Genomic DNA, 19,191 nt, shown 5'->3' on the forward strand with positions numbered 1-19,191 from the left:
GTTTTTATTTGACATTACTTTTAAAATAAATATGTTTATGCCAAGATTAACTCAATAAAAAGTATCAAAATGGTAAAACTATGCCTGCTGTTTTCAATAGCCATCCTATTTAGTTTTCCAGTGTTCTGATCTTTTAAAATATGTTACGTTGATAAGACACATACACTTTTGAATGCATGATTCAGAATAATTATAGCCTAACAATTTTGAGTATGGTTTCTACTTCGATAAATATGATAGTGAGTCTGGTATTTACTTTTAACATGAATAAAAGGCCCAAATTCCATGTGTTTAAATATAGCTCTGTTGTCACATAGTTAAGGAAGCAAACACACCAAAACTGCTCCAAAGCAATCAAATTATGCTTTAACTTACAAGGTCAACATATCTGTCAAAGACTATAACTGCAGGAATAATAGAAGGATAGTCACTGAATAGAAAAGGTTACAGGGGTTTTCAGATTTCTGATGCCTACATAAATCATTAAATGCTCATATTCTATCCTGTTTGTATATGCCCTTTATATGCCCTTCAAGTTATACTTGCTTGTATGTATCATTCTCAATTGGTAGTAGATCATATGCCATTGCCTGAAAGGTCAGTTCATGCAGGACAGTGGACACAGGATCAAAGCCACGATCAATTATTAAGAGCTGTGAATGAGTTTTACCCTAGAATAACAAGATAAAATAATCTTAAGCAGCTTCAATTTCTTAGTGTGAACGTATTTTTAATATCTTAGAATACAAAGCAGCCTTTTCCTAAGTTCTATCCCTTTTCCCCACCAAAAGCATACAACAAAAACAAAACAAATGGCTAATTGTCTTAAGAATGTGAAGTTATAATAAAACAAAGAAAAATCTGAGTAGCACAAGAGAGAAAAGATGAAGACTATATAATTAAAAGCTTTTGTAACTAGAGTAAGAGGAAACGTTTAATAACATGGGTTTGAACTGTGTGGGCACACTTATACTCAGAGTTTTTTCAACTGAATACGAATAGAAAACACAGTATTCTCAGGATGTGAAACCTGCATGTATGAAGGTTTGACTTTCCAGATAGAGGAATTCTGCTGGGCTGTCTGTAGGACTTGAGAATGTGTGGATTCTGGTATACACAGGAGGTACTGAAACCAACCCTCCCCTCCTCTGTGTTTACTAAGGGACAATTGTATAATAGCCTGAAAATTCCTTTTAAAAAAGTAACATTTTGTTTGCACTAAATCTATTTTCTTACAAATTCAGTTCCAAAAGCAGGAAAACTGATATAAATTATAACTAGCTACGATCTGAGTTCTATGTATTGGACATTTGACTAAATAAAAATACATGGATTATTTCATTTAATTCTTTTAGTAATCCTGTGAGACAGGTATTATCATCTCTAGTACGCTATGAGGGCATTGCGACCTGAAATGAAGTCACTTGCCCAAATCATACAGGTAGTAAGAGGCAGAATGGAGATTCAAACACAGGTCTGCTCCAATAGCATAACCATTGTGCTATATTAAAAGACTATATTGATACAAACTGAGATGATAAATCACAATGAAAGCCTTGTTATAATTAATTCACAAATATTACTAATCACTAAACAGTGAATAACAGTGTGGAAAAAATTATTGTTAATGTCAGTATCTTTCATACTTCATTTTAAAAGTAATAAATTCTTTGGATTCTTTGAAGCAGTAACAGATAACTACAGCTCATTAAACATTTTCTATTTATTTACATATAACAGGTGAATTATATAGGCTACTTTTAAAAATATTTTAAAGTTAAGCACACTCATTTAATTAAATTTTGAGACAGTATAATATGGTGGTTTACAGCACAGCCTCTGAATTAACTAGGTCTGAATTTGAGTCCAGTTTTGACCATATTCTTGCAGTACAAGTTTGGACAAAATGCTTAGCCTGTTTATATGCCAGTATTCTCTTTGTAAAATGAAATACAATTACAGGATCTTTGCCTTATAAGATTATTGTAAAGATTAAATATAATCATACCATGAAACACAGCACAGTAAGCTCTCAAAAATGTAAGCTATGAATCTTCAGAAATAAACAGGAAAAAGTGCAACATAAGTTCTTTAGCAGGCTTAGGGCTTATGATAGCATGTGGAAGGAAGCATCACTTGGCCTGAAGGGTCAGGAAAGACTTCAAAAATGAGGTGACACTTTATCAGGTATTCCTGAATAAAGGAAAGGTATCAAGTATTTGAAGGATGATTAATTTTCCAGGCAGAAAGAATGGAAAGGACAAGTTTAATTTTTGTGGATTTTACTCTTTTTCCACTGAAAACATAAAGGACTAAAGGGACATTTGATTGTGTATCTCTTCATTCCACAAACATTTATTCACTATATACTACGTGTACTAAGCCATGCTGTCTTCAAAACTACAAGCAGAATAACAGCCTTCACTAGGCCTCTAAACCAAAAACAGGTAACTTTTAAGGTAACTAACCTAACATCTAAGTTTATATCTTCCATTCCAGCCACATTGTTTAAATTGTGGATTTTGCCTTTTTCTCTATTGCCTCTACCAGAAGAATCCTGTTTTCCATGCAATAAACTCCTTTTAACAGCTTATACTCATTCTTCAAGCTCAAGGGCCTCTTCCTGTTGAGATGCCTTCCAGCACTCCCAATTTAGAAGACAAGCCTGAGACTATATTCCCATTATACTCTGTGTATTCTTCTCTCATCCCATTTATTAGACAGTATTGTAATTGGTAGTTTCCTGACACAACTCCTCTTCTAAACTAGCAACGGTTCCTTTTCTTCATTCTCCAGCTACTGTAATATCGCTTCTTAACCCTCTGGCCCCAACTCTGTCAGTCTCCTCAAGCTCTTCATTCTGTCACCCACAGGTAAATGCTGGTATTTCCCAGATTTCAACCTTAGTCTTTGATTATATTATTGCCATAAGATGATAATAGCTGCCATTTATTTAATTCCTATTGGTGTCAAATACTTACTTGCTAACTTAATCCTCATACCGCCAAGCAAGGTATATGTTATTTCATCTATTTCATAGATGGAAAAACAAACTCAAGGTCACAGAGCTACTAATAACAAGAATTCTTACATTTATTAAATGTTTACTCATTGGCAAGCATTATTCTAAGGACTCTGCATGTATTAACTCATTTAATCATAACTTTAAAAATAGGTATTCTCTTATTATCCCCATTTTATAGAAAAGAAAACATAGTTACATAGAAGTTACATAATTTGCTCAAATAGACATTAACTATGAATTAAATGGCAGAACTAGATTTGGACACGACTTCAAAATCCGTTAGTTAACTGATTCTTCTTTAAACCATACCATCTATTAGGGTTTCCACAATTGTGTATGTTAATGATTCTCAAATCAGTATTGGAGATCTATGTTAATGGCTGCCAAATCAATACTAGAAAATGAATGAAGAAATTTCTTTGGCTAATAAAGAAATAAGACAGACTTTATGCATAGTTTCTATTTGCCTTGTGTACATTACCTTTATTAGGCTCTTTTCATCAATCTTATAGTACTCTTCAAGCTTTTTTTCAACAAGCTGTGCAAGTTTACTGGCATTATCTAGGGGTTTACTAGAAATGGAAAAAAGGATCAAACATTATCTTTCTTTCAGTATATACTTTATAATATCACAAAGTTTAATTCTAAAATTAAACCATGGAACTTTAAAAATGTTTACAAAATGAAAAATTTTATAAACATGTAAAAGTTTAGATAATACATCAAATAATATTATATCAATATATTTGGAATTTATAAGGACAAACCTTATCATATCTGCTTCAGATTTTTTAATATAAAGAAAATAAAATATTACATGTAAAGGTGCAGTTCCCTTTATTCTGCTCGTAAGTCCTGGTCCTTTCCCATGCCCCTCCTCCAAACCAAGGCAACCACTATCATTAATTTCATGTATATTTTCCCTCTAGTCATTCCTGTTTCATGTGTGTGCACGTGTTTGTATATGTGTGTGTTTGAGATTTATGTAGACTGACACACATATCGAATTTATTCATTTTATCTCCTATATAGTATCCCATCATGATTATATTGGATTCTATGGATTGATTCCTCTAAAGACAGACATGAGACATTCTTAATATTACACTATTACAAACACTGAAACAAATGTTTGTACATATGCATCTAGGTATATGTACATGTTTCTCTAGGTACATTGCATGTAAAAGTATAACTCCTGGGTCATAGAGCATATATGTTTTCAACTTTTTTCAGTATTATCAAATTACTCTACAAATTAGGTGACCAATATCCCTCCCACCAGCAGTGTGAGATTTGCCCACATGCTAACATCCAGTCAACTTTCCAATGTCTTGCATAAAATCTTGTATATCATTATCTTCTAAAATGATAACGTTGTACTCTAAATTGTAACTTCATGACCAGTGGTATTAGTGTCACTTCCAATTCTACTTAAAAAAAAAAATGCAGAAAAAAGCTCTTTAAAAGAAATTGAAGAGGACATAAAAAACGGAACGATGTTCCATGTTCATGGATAGAAAGCACAAATATTGTTAAAATGTCCATACTACCCAAAGCTATCTACATTATCCAATGCAATCCCTATCTAAGTACCAATGACATTCTTCACAGAGATAGAAAAATATTAAAATGTACATGGAACCACAAAAAACCCAGAATAGTCAAAGCTATCCTAAGCAAAAAGAACAACACTGGAGAAATCACAGTATCTGGCTTCAAATATACTACAGAGCTGTAGTAACCAAAACAGCATGATACTGGTATACAGACAGACCTAGAGACTGATGGAACAGAATACAGAACCCAGAAACAAATCATACATCTACCATTAACCCAATTTCAACAAAAGTGCCAAGAACACAGGTTGGGGAAAGGATAGTCTCTTCAATCAATGGTGCTGGGAAAAGTGGATATCCATATACAGAAGAATGAGACTAGACCCCTATCTCTTGCCATGTACAAAAAAATCAAGTCAAAATGGATTAAAGAGTTCAATCTAAGACCTCAGACTATGAAACTACAAGAAAACATTGGGGAAACTCTCCAGGACACTGAGTTAGGCAAAGAGTTCTTTGCGGAACATTCTTGAGTAATACCCCATAAGCACAGGCAACCAAAGCAAAAATGGGCAAATGGAATCGCATCAAGTTAAAAAGCTTTTGCACAATAAACAATCAACAAAGTGAAAAGACAACCCACAGTATGGGAGAGAATATTTAAAAACTACCTACGTGATAAGAAATTAATAACAAGAATAGATAAGGAGCTCAAATAACTCTATAGGAAAAAAAATCTGATTTAAAAGCAGGCGAAAGAGTTGGATATTTCTCAAAAGAAGACATACAAATGGCAAACAGGTATATGAAAAGGTGCTCATATACATAATTAATTACCAGAGGAATGCAAATCAAAACTATAATGAGATATCACTTTACCCCAGTTAAAATGGCTTTTATCCAAAAGATAAGTAATATTATAACACATGCTGGTGAGGATATGGAGAAAAGGGAACCCCTGTACACTGTTGGTGGGAATGTAAATTAGTACAATTACTAAGGAGAAGTTTGGAGGCTCCTCAAAAAACTAAACTACCATGTGACCCAGCAATCCTGCTGCTAGATATATGCCCAACAGAGAGGAAATCGGTTTACCAAAGAGGTATCTGCACTCCATGTTACTGCAGCACTATTCACAAAAGCCAAGATTTGGAAGGAACATACGAATGGATACAGAAAATGTGGCACATGGACACAATAGAGTACTATTCAGCCATAAAAAAGAATGGATCCTGACATTTACAACAATATGGATGGAACTGGAGGTCACCATGTTAAGTGAAATAAGCAAGGCACAGAAAGACACACTTTGCATGTTCTCAATTATTTGCAGGAGCTAAAAATTAGAACAGTTGAACTCATGGAGATAGTAGAAAGATGGTTACCAGAGGCTAGAAAGGGGCAGGAGTGGCAGGTGAGAGTTTAAGTGGGGATGGGTAATGGGTACAAAAATATAGATAGAATAAGATCTAGTATTTGATAGCACAACAGGGTGACTACAGTCAACAATAATTTATTGTACATTAAAAAATAGCTAAAAGAGTATATTGGATTGCTTATAACACAAAGGAAGGATAAATGCTTGAGGTGATGGATACCCCATTTACCCTCATGTGACTATTATGCATTATATGCCTGTATCAAAATATTTCATGTACCCCATAAATATATACACCTACTATTTATCCAAAACAATTAATTAAGAAAAAAAAGAGAAAAAGAAAAAGGCTCTTCAGCAGCACAACCACCTTGAAAATGGGAGGTCTCATTGTGAGGGCTTCAAAGTGTTACAGAATCTTTAGGTTTTATACCTTAAAAATAAATAATGCAACATCTATAAAGGGTAATTCATTACCCTTTATTTTCAAAAGAAAGACACTTCATTTTAAAATTATACTTTAAAGTCTATAAAGCCTAAAGAAATATATATATATATTTTTTTTATATTGATGGGGTTTCACCATATTGGTCAGGCTGGTTTCAAACTCCGATCCTCAAGTGATCCACCCGCCTCAGCCTCCCAAAGTGCTGGGACTACAGGTGTGAGCCACTGCGTCTAGCCCACCTAAAGAAGTATTTTGTGAAAGCAGGTAGAATTTTAAAACACAGGATTACATATTATTTATTAGTGTAACTCAAAACTAGCCCCCATGTGAGCCACTAAATTATAAATTGGCTATATTTACTCATTTCCCCAATTATAACCAATCACCAACAGTAGAAGCTTCAACAGTTACTAAACTCTTAACAGGAGCCAAACCACTTAGCTCAGCTCCACTGAGTCCAGAGTGTAATTAGCACATCTCTTATAAGAAAAAGGTAATGCCAGCACTTTGGGAGGCAGAGGCAGGTGGGCTGCTTGAGCCCAGGGGTTTGAGACCAGCCTGGACAACACAAAGAGACCCCACCTCGAAACAAAAACAAAAACAAAAACAAAAACGGAAGAAAAAGAATGTTTTTAATACCCAAGGTATGAATAAAGAGCTTGTTTGGTAATACCTGAATTAAGATCACTATATTTTTTCTAAGTATTAATAGTGGAATTTTTAAATGGTAAATTAAGAGTAATATGACTTAAAGCACTACATGAATTTAAAATTAAACAGTCCAGCCAACTAACTTGACAAATGCCAATGTTCAAATTAAATAACTTTTAAAAAGACAAATGAGTAATAATACTTATTACAGGTAATGTAGTGTATTTACTACTACCATATTTATTAGTGCTATGTACTATTCTGAATGCTTTACAGATATTCATTTAACTCTAAAAACAACTGTATTATCCTTTCTATTTTATAGATAAGGAAACTGAGGCAAGAGAGTCACACATGAACTAGCAGACCAAAATTAAAACTAAAACTGGCACACACAACAACATGGATGACTCTCAGGAAATAATGTTGAGTCAAGAAATAGAAAACAAAAATTATCATGTGATTCCATTTATACCAGTTCAAAATCAGGCAAAATTAAACTCTGTGTGAGAAGTGAGATAGTAGTCATCTCTGGGGAAGAAAAGGGGTGAGAGAGCTGGGAGGGATCAAGAGAGAGGCCTCTGAGATGCTGTTAATGTTCTATTTTTTAAATCTTGGTGGTGTTAGATAGATATGTTTATTTTGGAATGAATTATCACACCACATTTAGCAGGTCCTCAAATAATGTCATTTTGTTCAATGGCATCTCATTATACTGCTGAGGAAAAAAAAAATCAATTCCTGGCTGGGGCCACTGTCTGTGTGGCGTTTGCATGATCCCTCCACGTCTGCATGGGTTTTCTCCTGATACTCTGGTTTCCTCCCATATCTCAAAGATGTGCATGTTTGGTTAACTGGTATGTTTAAATTGCCCCAGTCCAAGTGAGTATGGATGTGCATGCAGTGTGTCCTGCAATGGGATGGTATCCTAATCTGGGATGGTATCCTAATCTGGGTGGGTTCCTGCCTTGTGCCATGAGCTGCTGGGATGAGCTCTGACCATCCTTCTAATGAGCCTGAACTAGAATAACTGGGCAAAAAATGATCCTGTTTTTATTACTCTTTCTTAAATGTACGTAGTCACATTGCTTTAAGTGTTAATATTAGAAGTGTTTCAGGTATTTAGAAGTGTGGTGACATTACATAACCAAGGAACTTAATTCTTGTTTTTATCAATTAGCATATGGTGAAGTTGGTTTCATCAGTTTCCAAGAAGTCATCAACAACATTAAGTGGGGACTTACTGTATAGACAATTTATGTACTTTACAGTAAACTTCATTTTAAAAAATAAGTATGTAAGTCAAGGTATACAGTACTAAAGTTAAAATTTACCTGTTAAAAAACCCCCAAAAGTTATGTAGAAAAGGTACTGGGATTAGATACTATAGATATTTATACACTGTAACAGGTATCCAAAGAATACTGCCATTTAAATTTGGTGACGATTTAATGAAAAACATTAACTGTACCACTGTATTCCCTATGTGACTACAAAGACATTTCCTCTAAGCATTCCTTAAACTGATGAAAAACTGTCTGGTAAACTGTACCAAATTTAGGTTCTGAAATTCAGTAACAGAAGCTATTTGTTATTCTGAAATTTAAACCACAAGCTTTAAATCTCCTATATGTAGAGTATGGTAATTATAAAAAGAAAATAAATTTTGCAAACCAATATACAAAGGTACAGAGACATTACTTACTTCTATAATGAGTGGTAAATAGAAGCATAACAAGTTCAGGTGCTGAGTGTCTTACCTTTTATATCGTACTCCAGGATTTTCATCCAAGGTGGCACATACTGTAACTATCTGGTCAGCCATTGCTTCCATAATGGCATCTTTTCCCTTTGCATTACCAGGGTCTGGACTGTAACAGTAATAGAATGCATCTGGTACATCAAGAGTATACACCTAAATTAAGCCAAAAAAACTCACTGTCAATATGGAGACCTGATTAAAACATATATATCAAGAAAATGAGGCAATTATTTGGGACAGTTAAAAAAAACACTTGCATTAACCATGCTGTTTCCTGAAACAACTGTGTTTTCACCTTAATCAAATCTCATTTTCTCTGTCATCTTGATTTCATCCTTTATTTCTTTTCTCACTCTCCTTTCCTGCTTAGTCTACCTTTGTCCTTCAATTCCTGTTTCATATACAGATCGTACTGTCTGCTTTTCACTACCTGTGCAACAGATGAAGGAATCTGAGGTAGTCAAACTAAAATAAAAATCTAACTCCTAGCACAAAGAAATACAACAGTATCAAAATTGGTCTACATGTCAGACATAAATTAAAAACCTTAACCCATTACAGAATAACATAGAAATCTCCCACAGCTGATACGTCTTCAGTTCTTTAGCTTCTACTCTTCATGTCCTTAAGAGATAAACTTCCCCAAAAGACATGGCATCGTGCCAAACATAATATAAACCTTACTATATGTATATGCAGCAAAACCTCACAGATTCATTCACTGAATTAACAAAAGAAGTTACTTATGTACAAAGAACTGGATTAGAGGATTTGGAGAATACAAAAGCAGGAGCTCCTAGTTGGTACGGAGAGTTCCCCCATTAAACTAAGTTTTGTTGTTTTTTTAAACAATGATAGTAATTTCTCTTAAAACTATGAAAATTTATTTAAGTAAAAGTAGGCAAGAAATAAACATTATAGGTTAAGCAATGAATTATGAATCAACTTCTTGTATTTCTTTTTGCACACATTTATTTCTCTGGACATAGTCTTGCACCACCAACAGCAGCCTGAACGCGGATGAAAATTTAGCTGTGGCTCAACCACTTATCTCTTTGCTGCTCAAAGGCCAGGATGCTATATTAATTGTCAACAAGCACCCTATACTTGAACTGTCGCTTTCTCATAGTATAATATCCCACAGCAGTGATAATATATTATTTGTTCAAAGACACTGACTGCACAGCCCAAGGCTTTTCCCTCCCACCCACTGATATCAGGTTTGGCCATGGTCATATGCAGGTTTGTTTTTGTCTTTGTTTTTTAAGACGGGGACTCACTCTGTCACCCAGGCTGGAGTGCAGTGGCATGATGATGGCTCACTGAAGCCTCGATATCCTGAGCTCAAGCGATCCTCCTGCCTCAGTCTCCCATGTAGCAAGGACCACAGATATGTGCCACCATGCCTGGCTAATTCCTTTTTTAAGTTTTTTTTTTTTTTTTTTGGTAGAGACAAGGTCTCACTTTGTTGGCCCAGGTTGGTCTAGGACTCCTGTGCTCAAGAAATCCTTCTTGCTCGGCCTCCTAAAGTGCTGGGATTACAGATGTGAGCCACTGTGCCCAGACTGGAATGTGTGTAGAAGATACATGAGTCACTTCCCAGTAGAAGCTTTAAAAGCCACTGTGTGGCTCCACTATTTTCTCTTTTCCCTTGGCTATGTCAGACTAGCCCTTCAGACTCAGTACTAGAATGTAGAGGATGTAGAACAAAGCCCCAGACAAACAACAATGGACAATACGTATGAGAAATAAACCTTTGTTGTTGTAATGCACTGAGATCTGGGGTATTCCGACCACAAATTAACCTAAGCCATCTAATACCCCAATGTACCAAAGATAATCTGGGGGCTGGTTCTCATTCTATACTCACATTTCCTCCATTTCCCTCCTCCTCTACCTCCTTCCTACTTCCTATCACCATCATTGAAAGTTCTTTTAGACTACTGCCACATGCTTTTTTCATTTTTATAAACCCGTATCAGCTTGTTAAATACAGATCCTGTCTTCCGTCTACTCTTCATGCTAACCTATAGCTAGCTTGTTTCTATCTCTACCAGATCCCTTCTAGCATCCTCTCTACTAATCATACCAGACTCTCTATACTCATTAAGGCTCACTGTAAACAAACTCCCTCATGTTCTCAAATGCTTTCTATCTTCAGCTGACCCTTGAAGAACAAGGGTTTGAACTGCACAGATCCACCCAGATGCAGATTTTCTCAATAAAAGTTACAAAGAGTGTATCTGCCCCCTCTGCCTCTGCCACCTCTGAAACAGCAAGACCAATCTCTCCACTTCCTCCACCTCTGCCTACTCAACTTGAAAATGACAAGAATGAGGCCTTCATAATAATCCACTTCTACTTAATAGTAAGTATATTTTCTCTTCCTTATGATTTTCTTAATAACATTTCCTTCTCTCTAGTTTACTTTGTTAGAAAACAGTATATAATACATAAAGTATACGCAGTATGTGTTATTCTAGTGTTGGTTATCAGGAAGGCTTCCACTTAACAGCAGGCTATTAGTGTTAAGTTTTTGGCTAGTTAAAAGTTACACACAAATTTTTCAACCACACAGGGGTTGGTGCCCCTAACCTCCACATTATTCAAGGATCAACTGTACTTGCTATATTGCATACATGACAGAATCATTTACCTTAAATACTCTAGAAAGGGAAAGAAGATCTTTCTTTAATCCCTTTGACTTACAGAATCACCACAAGGAGTGAATTAATCTTCTTCCTTCCTATGTAATTTTTTTTTTTTGGCGGGCGGGGGGAAGGAACAGAGTCTTATTCTGTTGCTAGGACGGAGTGTAGTGACATGATCTCAGCTCACTGCAACCTAACCTTGCGATCTCCTAACCTTGTGATCTGCCTACCTTGGCCTCCCAAAGTGCTGGGATTACAGGCTTAGCCACTGCACCAGCTTCTCCATGTAATTCCTAAACATGTTGATGTCCAACTTAATTTTTCTGAAGCACTATCATATCCAACTTTACCAATCTCTCCCCAATGATCTCCTGACTTCTGGGACTCTACTTTTCCTTAAAGACTTTAGGACCAGTTCCAGAGTTTTCTGCACCAACTAATTTTCTGCCATTATTCTTGGTGGAACCTGGAGCCTCCTACATACAATACAGTTCCAACCTATCAACAGAGAGCCTATCTTTCACTCCTTCACCCTTTATAAGCCACATTCCTGCTGTTCTCCTGAACTCTTCTGATTCCCTATCTTTACTTCAGTTTATTTTCATCTCCTAAAAGGTTCTTTCCCTCTTCATTACTACCTTATTCTTCAAACATTTTCCCAATCTCCCAGTAAGAATTAGCCTCTCTCATGGCTGGGTGCAGTGGCTCATGCTTGTAATCCCAGTACTTTCGGAAGCCGAGACAGGTAGATTGCTTGAGCCCAGGAGTTCAAGACTGGCTTGGGCAACATGGTAAAATCCCATCTCTACTAAAAATATAAACAAAACCTAACAAAACCTAGCTCCAAAATATATGAGATAATGGACACATTACTTTGAATCATTATCTAACAGATATGTATCAAAACATCAAACTGTACTTCATAAATAGGTATTACAATGTATAAAATAAATAAATATTTAAAAAGAGAATCTTCCTCCTTTTGTGGCTGACTACAAGGTGCCTCCCCCCAAAAAATCCTCTCCTTACTTTTTAGTAACTGCACTCCAGTTCTTTGTGAAGAGCAGACATTTTTGCTCAGCTAAAAAATTTTCTCAGTTTCCCATGCACTTATGTGTAGTCATGTGACTAAATTTTAGCTAATGAGATAAAAACGAAAATTATTCTCTCATTGTTTTCTTATATCCTCAAATAATGATGTAATAATTCTACAGTGTGGCTGAGAGCAGTGGCTCATTCCTACAGTCCCAGCACTTTGGGAGGCTGAGGTGGGAGGACTGCTTGAGCTCAGGAGTTCTAGATCACCTTGGACAACATAGCAAGACCTCGTTTCTCCTATAAATGAGGAAAAAATTAGCCAGGTGTGGTGGCATGCATCTGTGGTCCCAGCTGCTTGGGAGACTGAGGCAGGAGGATTGCCTGGGAGAGATCCCCTCTCAAAGACAAAAAAAAAATCAAGCCGCCCACCTTGTACATGTGCCGTTAACGAGGCGGCAGGTTGCGGCAGGGTGCAGGGCTATGGGGCTGAGCCACGTGCAGGCCATTTTCTTTGACCTGTACAACACACTCATTGACACAGCTGTGGTGAGCAGAAGTGGCATGTTGGAGGTGATAAAGCTCTTAAAATCAAAATACCATTATAAAGAGGAGGCTGAAGTCACCTGTGATAAAGTTCAAGTTAAACTCAGCAAGGAATGTCCTCATCATTACAATACATACATTACTGATCTAGGGAATCCACATTGGGAAGATGCAATCCAGGAAACAAAACGTGGTGTGGCCAATAGGAAACTGGCTGAAGAATGTTACCTCCTTCGGAAATTACACATTTACAGCACATGACACTAATTTCAGTGAGTTGTCAAAGCCATGCTCACTGAAATTGGAAAGGTGGTCTGCCTACTTTTAGTAATGAATGGGGTCAGACAGATCCAGAGGGCGAAGACTGAGGGTTGTGCCTGTCAGTCCTATTTCCAGGCTGTTGTAGGTGAACAGTAGAGAGAGGCCTGCACCTTCCATATTTTATTACTGCTGCAATCTCCTTGAAGTACAACCTGTGGACCGTGTGATGGTTGGTGACATGTTAGAAATCGGCACACAAGGAGGCCTCAATGCAGGGTTGAAATCCACAGTATGGATCAAAACAATTGGAATAGGACCACTGAAGTCCTTCCCAGTTCTGTATTACAGTTTCTTTCGTGCTAGAGTTACCAGCTCTCTTAGAAAGTACAGACCACAAAGTCAGTATGTCCTTTTAAGCACCTAAAAGGGCGTGATTATGTTAAGAGTCAATTTGCAGGGTTTGAACTAAAAGAACTGAAGTCTTTCTGCTTACTATGGTCCAGTTCTAAGAACAATTTTACTTATGATTTAAGAGCCAATATTGTGAAGGTCCTTCCAACTCAACTGTTTTTAAGTTTTCACAACCAACCACTAACTGGTATTTATATCTGAAAATTCAGATTGCATTAATACAAGTCAGTAGTGTGGCCCAGAAAACTTGAGGAAATATATTGTTTGCTAGTCTGTGACTGAAGATTTTAAAAATTATTTTATTAACCTTTTAGTATCTTGGGTCCATATCAAGCAGAATAGCTTACACATAGATGCAAAAATGTAATGTTTATGTTCTTGCTTAAAAATAGATATTTTAAAAGAACAGCTATTCTAAAACAGAGACTTATCGGAGCAACTAGATCTGGTTAATATGAAATAAGTACTAAGTCACATGCTCCAAGGCATTTCATAGTGAAATTTTGCATATTTTCTTTTTAAAAAATAAACCTATATTTTTGCCTACTTTTGATACATACTTTTTAAATATTATGATTCTGATTTTCCTGCATGACTTTTTTTGGGGGGGTGAGGGGCAATTTTTCTGTGGTGTATACATGCCAAATAGATTCTTCCAGTTAAAAAAAAAGCTGTTAGGCTGGGCGCGGTGGCTCAAGCCTGTAATCCCAGCACTTTGAGAGGCCGAGGCGGGTGGATCATAAGGTCAAGAGATCGAGACCATCCTGGTCAACACGGTGAAACCCCGTCTCTACTAAAAATACAAAAAATTAGCTGGGCATGGTGGTGTGTGCCTGTAATCCCAGCTACTCAGGAGGCTGAGGCAGGAGAATTGCCTGAACCCAGGAGGCGGAGGTTGCGGTGAGCCGAGATCGCACCATTGCACTCCAGCCTGGGTAACAAGAGCGAAACTCCGTCTCAAAAAAAAAAAAAAAAAAAAAAAGCTGTTAAAATCAGCCAGGGACCATGGCTCATGCCTGTAATCCCAGCATTTTGGGAGGCCAAGGTGGATAGATCATATGAGGTCAGGAGTTTAAGACCAGCCTGGCCAACATGGTGAAACCCTGCCTCTATTAAAAATACAAAAAATTAGCTGGGCTTGGGCTTGGTGGCACATGCCTGTAATCCTAGCTACTTGAATCAGGAGAATCGCTTGAGCCCGAGAGATGGAGTTGAAGTGAGTCAAGACTGCACCACTGCACTCCAGCCTGGTGACAGAGTAAGACTCTGTTTCAAAAAAAAAAAGGCCGGGTGTAGTGGCTCACACCTGTAATCCCAGTACTTTGGGAGGCCAAGGCAGGTGGATCATTTGAGGTCAGGAGTTCGAGACCAGCCTGGCCAACATGGTGAAATTTCATCTCTACGAAAAGTACAACAATTAGCCGGGAGTCGAGGTACATGTCTGTAATCCCAGCTGCTCTGGAGGCTGAGGCAGGAGAACTGCTTGAACCCAGGAAGGCAGAAGTTGTGCCACTGCATTCCAGCCTGGGCGATAGAGTGAGATAACGTCTCAAAAAAAAAAAAAAAAGAAAAGAAAAATTAGCATGTGGTGCTTCTTTACCATGACATTTTCACAGTGAATTTGTAGCTTTCTTGTAGTTTTTAGCTCTTATAGAAATATTTCCACTATCTTTTCCCAGACACACAATAGGGTTGAGGGAACTAGACTGTTTTGCTGGAGACAAGTGCAAGCCACATGGTACCAAAAAGTATTTTTCTTCTGTGGACCAATAAGAGGAAAATTCTCTTGGTGGGGGCCTACCCATGGAACCTCTTGTTTGTTCTCTACTGACAGTGGTTTCACCCATGTGATGAACCTAACAGAAAAGAAGGTTTTGCAGCATGACACTGGTACAAAAACAGACACGTAGATCAATGGAACAGAGAGCCAAGAAATAAGGCTGCACGTGTACAACCATCTGATCTTTGACAAAGCTGACAAAAACAAACAATGTGGAAAGGACTCCCTATTCAATAAACGGTGCTGGGATAACTGGCTAGCTACATGCAGAAGACTGAAACTGGACCCCTTCCATACACCATATACAAAAATCAACTCAACTTAAATGTAAAACCCAAAACTATAAAAGCCCTGGGAGACAGCCTAGGCAGTAGCAGCATTCTGGACATAGGAACTGGCACAGATTTCAAGACAAAGAAGCCAAAAGCGAATGCAACCACAACTGACAAATAAAATCTAATTAAACTAAAGAGCTTCTGTGCAACAAAAGAATCTATCAACGGAGTAAACAGACAGCCTACAGAATGGGAAAAATTTTTGCAAACTATGCATCTGACAAAAGTCTAATATTCAGCATCTATAAGGAACTTAAATATACAAGAAAAAAAACCCCATTAAAAAGTGGGCAAAGGACATGAACACTTTTCAAAAGACATACAGGTAACCAACAAGCATATGAAAAATGGCTCAAAATCACTGATCACTAAAGAAATGCAAATCAAAATCACAATGAGACACTATCTCACACCAGTCAGAATGGCCATTTTAAAAAAGTCAAAAAATAACAGATGTCGGTAAGGTCACAGGGAAAAGGGAATGCTAATATGCTGTTGGTGGGAATGTACATTTGTTCAACCATTGTGGAAGACAGTGTGCTGATTCCTCAAAGATCTAAAAAACAGAACTAGCACTTGACCTAGCAATCCTGTTACTAGCTATATACACAAAAGAATATAAATCTATCATAAAGACACATGCCCGTATATGTTCACTGCAGCACTATTCACAATAGCAAAGACATGGAATCAACCTAAATGCCCATCAGTGGTGGACTGGATTAAAAAAATATGGTATACACAAACACACACACACACACACACACACACACACACACACACACACCCCATAGAACACTAAGCAGCCATAAAAAAGAATGATTATGTCTTTAGCAGGAACATGGATGGAACTAGAGGCAAACTAATGCAAGAACAGAAACCAAATACTGCATGTTCTTGCTTATAAGTGGGAGCTAAATGATGAGAATACACAGACAGAAAGGGGAACAATAAGCGCTGGGCCTGCTTGAGGGTAGAGGGTGGGAAGTGGGAGAAGAACAGAAAAAATATTGGGTACTAGGCTTAGTACCTGGGTGATGAAATAATGTGTTACAAACTCCCTTGACATGAGTTTACCTATAACAAACCTGCACATGTACCCTGAAACTAAAAGTTAAAAAAAAAAAAGTTAGTTTTGCTATGAGCCATTTCCAGAGTGCCATTTTAATACTTTAGTGGCTCTTCTTAGAGTTACCATCTGCCTTAAATCTGTTTTTCATATTTTTGGAAATGTATCATCTTTCACAAATATCTGCTTCATTTCACTTGGAGCTTAATAATTAATGGTTCTATAGCAAGGCATCATCTTACAACCACAGAATTTTTCCTAGACCATTAGGCTAGACAACCTCATGATTACACTAACCAAACCCGGAGTAAAATGGTTGATAAAGGATAAAAGGGGTTATCCAATGGTTAATATAATTTGGGTTGGTTTTTGATAGGTTTTTCCCTTAACTATTGCATAAGAAACTACTAATGTAATATATCAGATTGTACGTTGGACCATATATAGCTATGTCTCTAAGATTGATACTCAAAGAATCAAATTCTAGGTTGTATTTCTCTGTAAATCTATTTCTTTAGCCAGTTGTTTTCTGTCTACTGCCAAGAAACAGGATTCTCTGCCTTGTGCAAATACTCTTTTGTGTTTACTTCTTACTCTTGATTTTTAAAAATGTGATTGTGTCCTAACCTGTCCCAGGATGCTGTTGCTGTAACATCTAACGTGTGTGAAAAGGGTATGTCTGTAGTTCCAGGTACAGTACCCATATGGCCTTGACTGTATTTTGGCTATTTAGAAGTTAGGTTGGAAGATTTTGGTAAAAGCAGTTATGTGTGTGATTGCTCTAATAGACTGGTTGGCATATGATGCTGAGGTGCTGTCCTTTTAGCTGTCCCACAGGATAGGTACAGGCAGTATCACAGTCATTACACTATTGAGAAGGTTCATTGCTCTTACACGATGGTGGCAAATTTCAACAAGATAGCTCCCAGGATGTTAAGTGAGCAGTTCCACAGCAAAAATGAGGTAGGAGGAAAAAACTGAATAACTGAATAATATAATATCATATTCCATTGACACCCTTCCTTTGGGAATAATTTTGTTATCTACTTTCTGAGTGCAATGTTACACAAGATATTTTAAAATACTGAAATAAGCCTATGATTTTTATTAATAATGCTGTTTTAAAATAATATTCCTAGCCGGGCTCGGTGGCTCAAGCCTGTAATCCCAGCACTTTGGGAGGCTGAGGCGGGTGGATCACGAGGTCGAGAGATCGAGACCATCTTGGTCAACATAGTGAAACCCCGTCTCTACTAAAAATACAAAAAACTAGCTGGGCGTGGTGGCGCGTGCCTGTAATCCCAGCTACTTAGGAGGCTGAGGCAGGAGAATTGCCTGAACCCAGGAGGCGGAGGTTGCGGTGAGCCGAGATCGCGCCATTGCACTCCAGCCTGGGTAACGAGAGCGAAACTCCATCTCAAAAAAATAAATAAATAAAAATAAAAATAAAAATAAAAAAATATTCCTTAACATTTTTAAAATGATATAACAGTAAAAAAAAAAAAAAAAAAAATTTACAATCATCTTAGATCATAAGAGCCATGCCTAGAAGACTAGGCCCCTAACAATTAAGTAGAGCCGGCATTAACAGCCTTACATAGCCTATTCCTGACTGCTTTTATATTAGCAAGAATAAATTTCCATGTTGTTTAATCCATTCAAAGTCCAGAGTTTTAATTAGTTGAACCTAATCCTACTTGACTTAACCATGATGTAGTTTTTTTTGATTGATGTAGTTTTTGAAGATGTATAATACCTTCTATCTCTTTATAGTATTCAAATGAGGGTAGAACATATATTTTGCTCATCTTTTCACAGCAGACTGCTTTGCAACTAGCAGATAATGTGCCCTGAACATGATCTTCATAAATGCTCAGTAGGCCTATGCTCATAGTTTAAAGCACCTAGTATATTTCATTTATATTTTCACTTACAAACAAAAATTCAAAATACTTTCACTGTAATTTCTCCAAAACAGTTAGATTTATTAAGTAGACCCTCTTTTTTTTTTGTTTTGAGACGGAGTCTCACTCGACATGTCACCCAGGCTGGCAGTGGCGCCACCTTGACTCACCGCAACTTTCGCTTCCTGGGTTCAAGCGATTCTCCTGCCTCAGCCTCCCAAGTAGCTGGGACTACAGGTGCTCACCACCATGCCTGGCTAATATTTTTTGTATTTTCAGTAGAGACAGGGTTTCACCATGTTGGCCAGGCTGTTCTTGCACTCCTGACCTCATGATCCGCCTGCCTCAGCATCCCAAAGTGCTGGGATTGCAGGTG

The 19,191-nt window shown here is 37.2% G+C and overlaps 1 protein-coding gene and 1 pseudogene across 7 annotated transcripts in view; one reads left to right on the forward strand and one right to left on the reverse strand.

The window, feature by feature from the left end:
* The window catches only part of STXBP3 (syntaxin binding protein 3), a 76,206-nt gene that overhangs the window by 37,527 nt on the left and 19,488 nt on the right, over positions 1-19,191 (reverse strand). For all 7 annotated transcript variants that reach the window (XR_012512550.1, XR_012512547.1, XR_012512551.1 and 4 more), the window contains exons 7-9: positions 8,822-8,976; positions 3,507-3,597; positions 547-671 (exon numbers count right to left, since the gene is read on the reverse strand). Coding sequence is in view for 2 of the 7 variants with exons in the window: in XM_074381310.1 (XP_074237411.1) it covers positions 547-671; positions 3,507-3,597; positions 8,822-8,976 (371 nt within the window). In the remaining 5 variants the exon portion in view is untranslated. The remainder of the gene's footprint in view (positions 1-546; positions 672-3,506; positions 3,598-8,821; positions 8,977-19,191) is intronic.
* LOC104652273 (N-acylneuraminate-9-phosphatase pseudogene) lies at positions 12,993-13,732 on the forward strand (annotated as a pseudogene).

This window comes from Saimiri boliviensis, chromosome 11 (genome assembly GCF_048565385.1).
Source record: "Saimiri boliviensis isolate mSaiBol1 chromosome 11, mSaiBol1.pri, whole genome shotgun sequence".
In the NCBI taxonomy this organism is placed as follows: Eukaryota; Metazoa; Chordata; class Mammalia; order Primates; family Cebidae; genus Saimiri; species Saimiri boliviensis.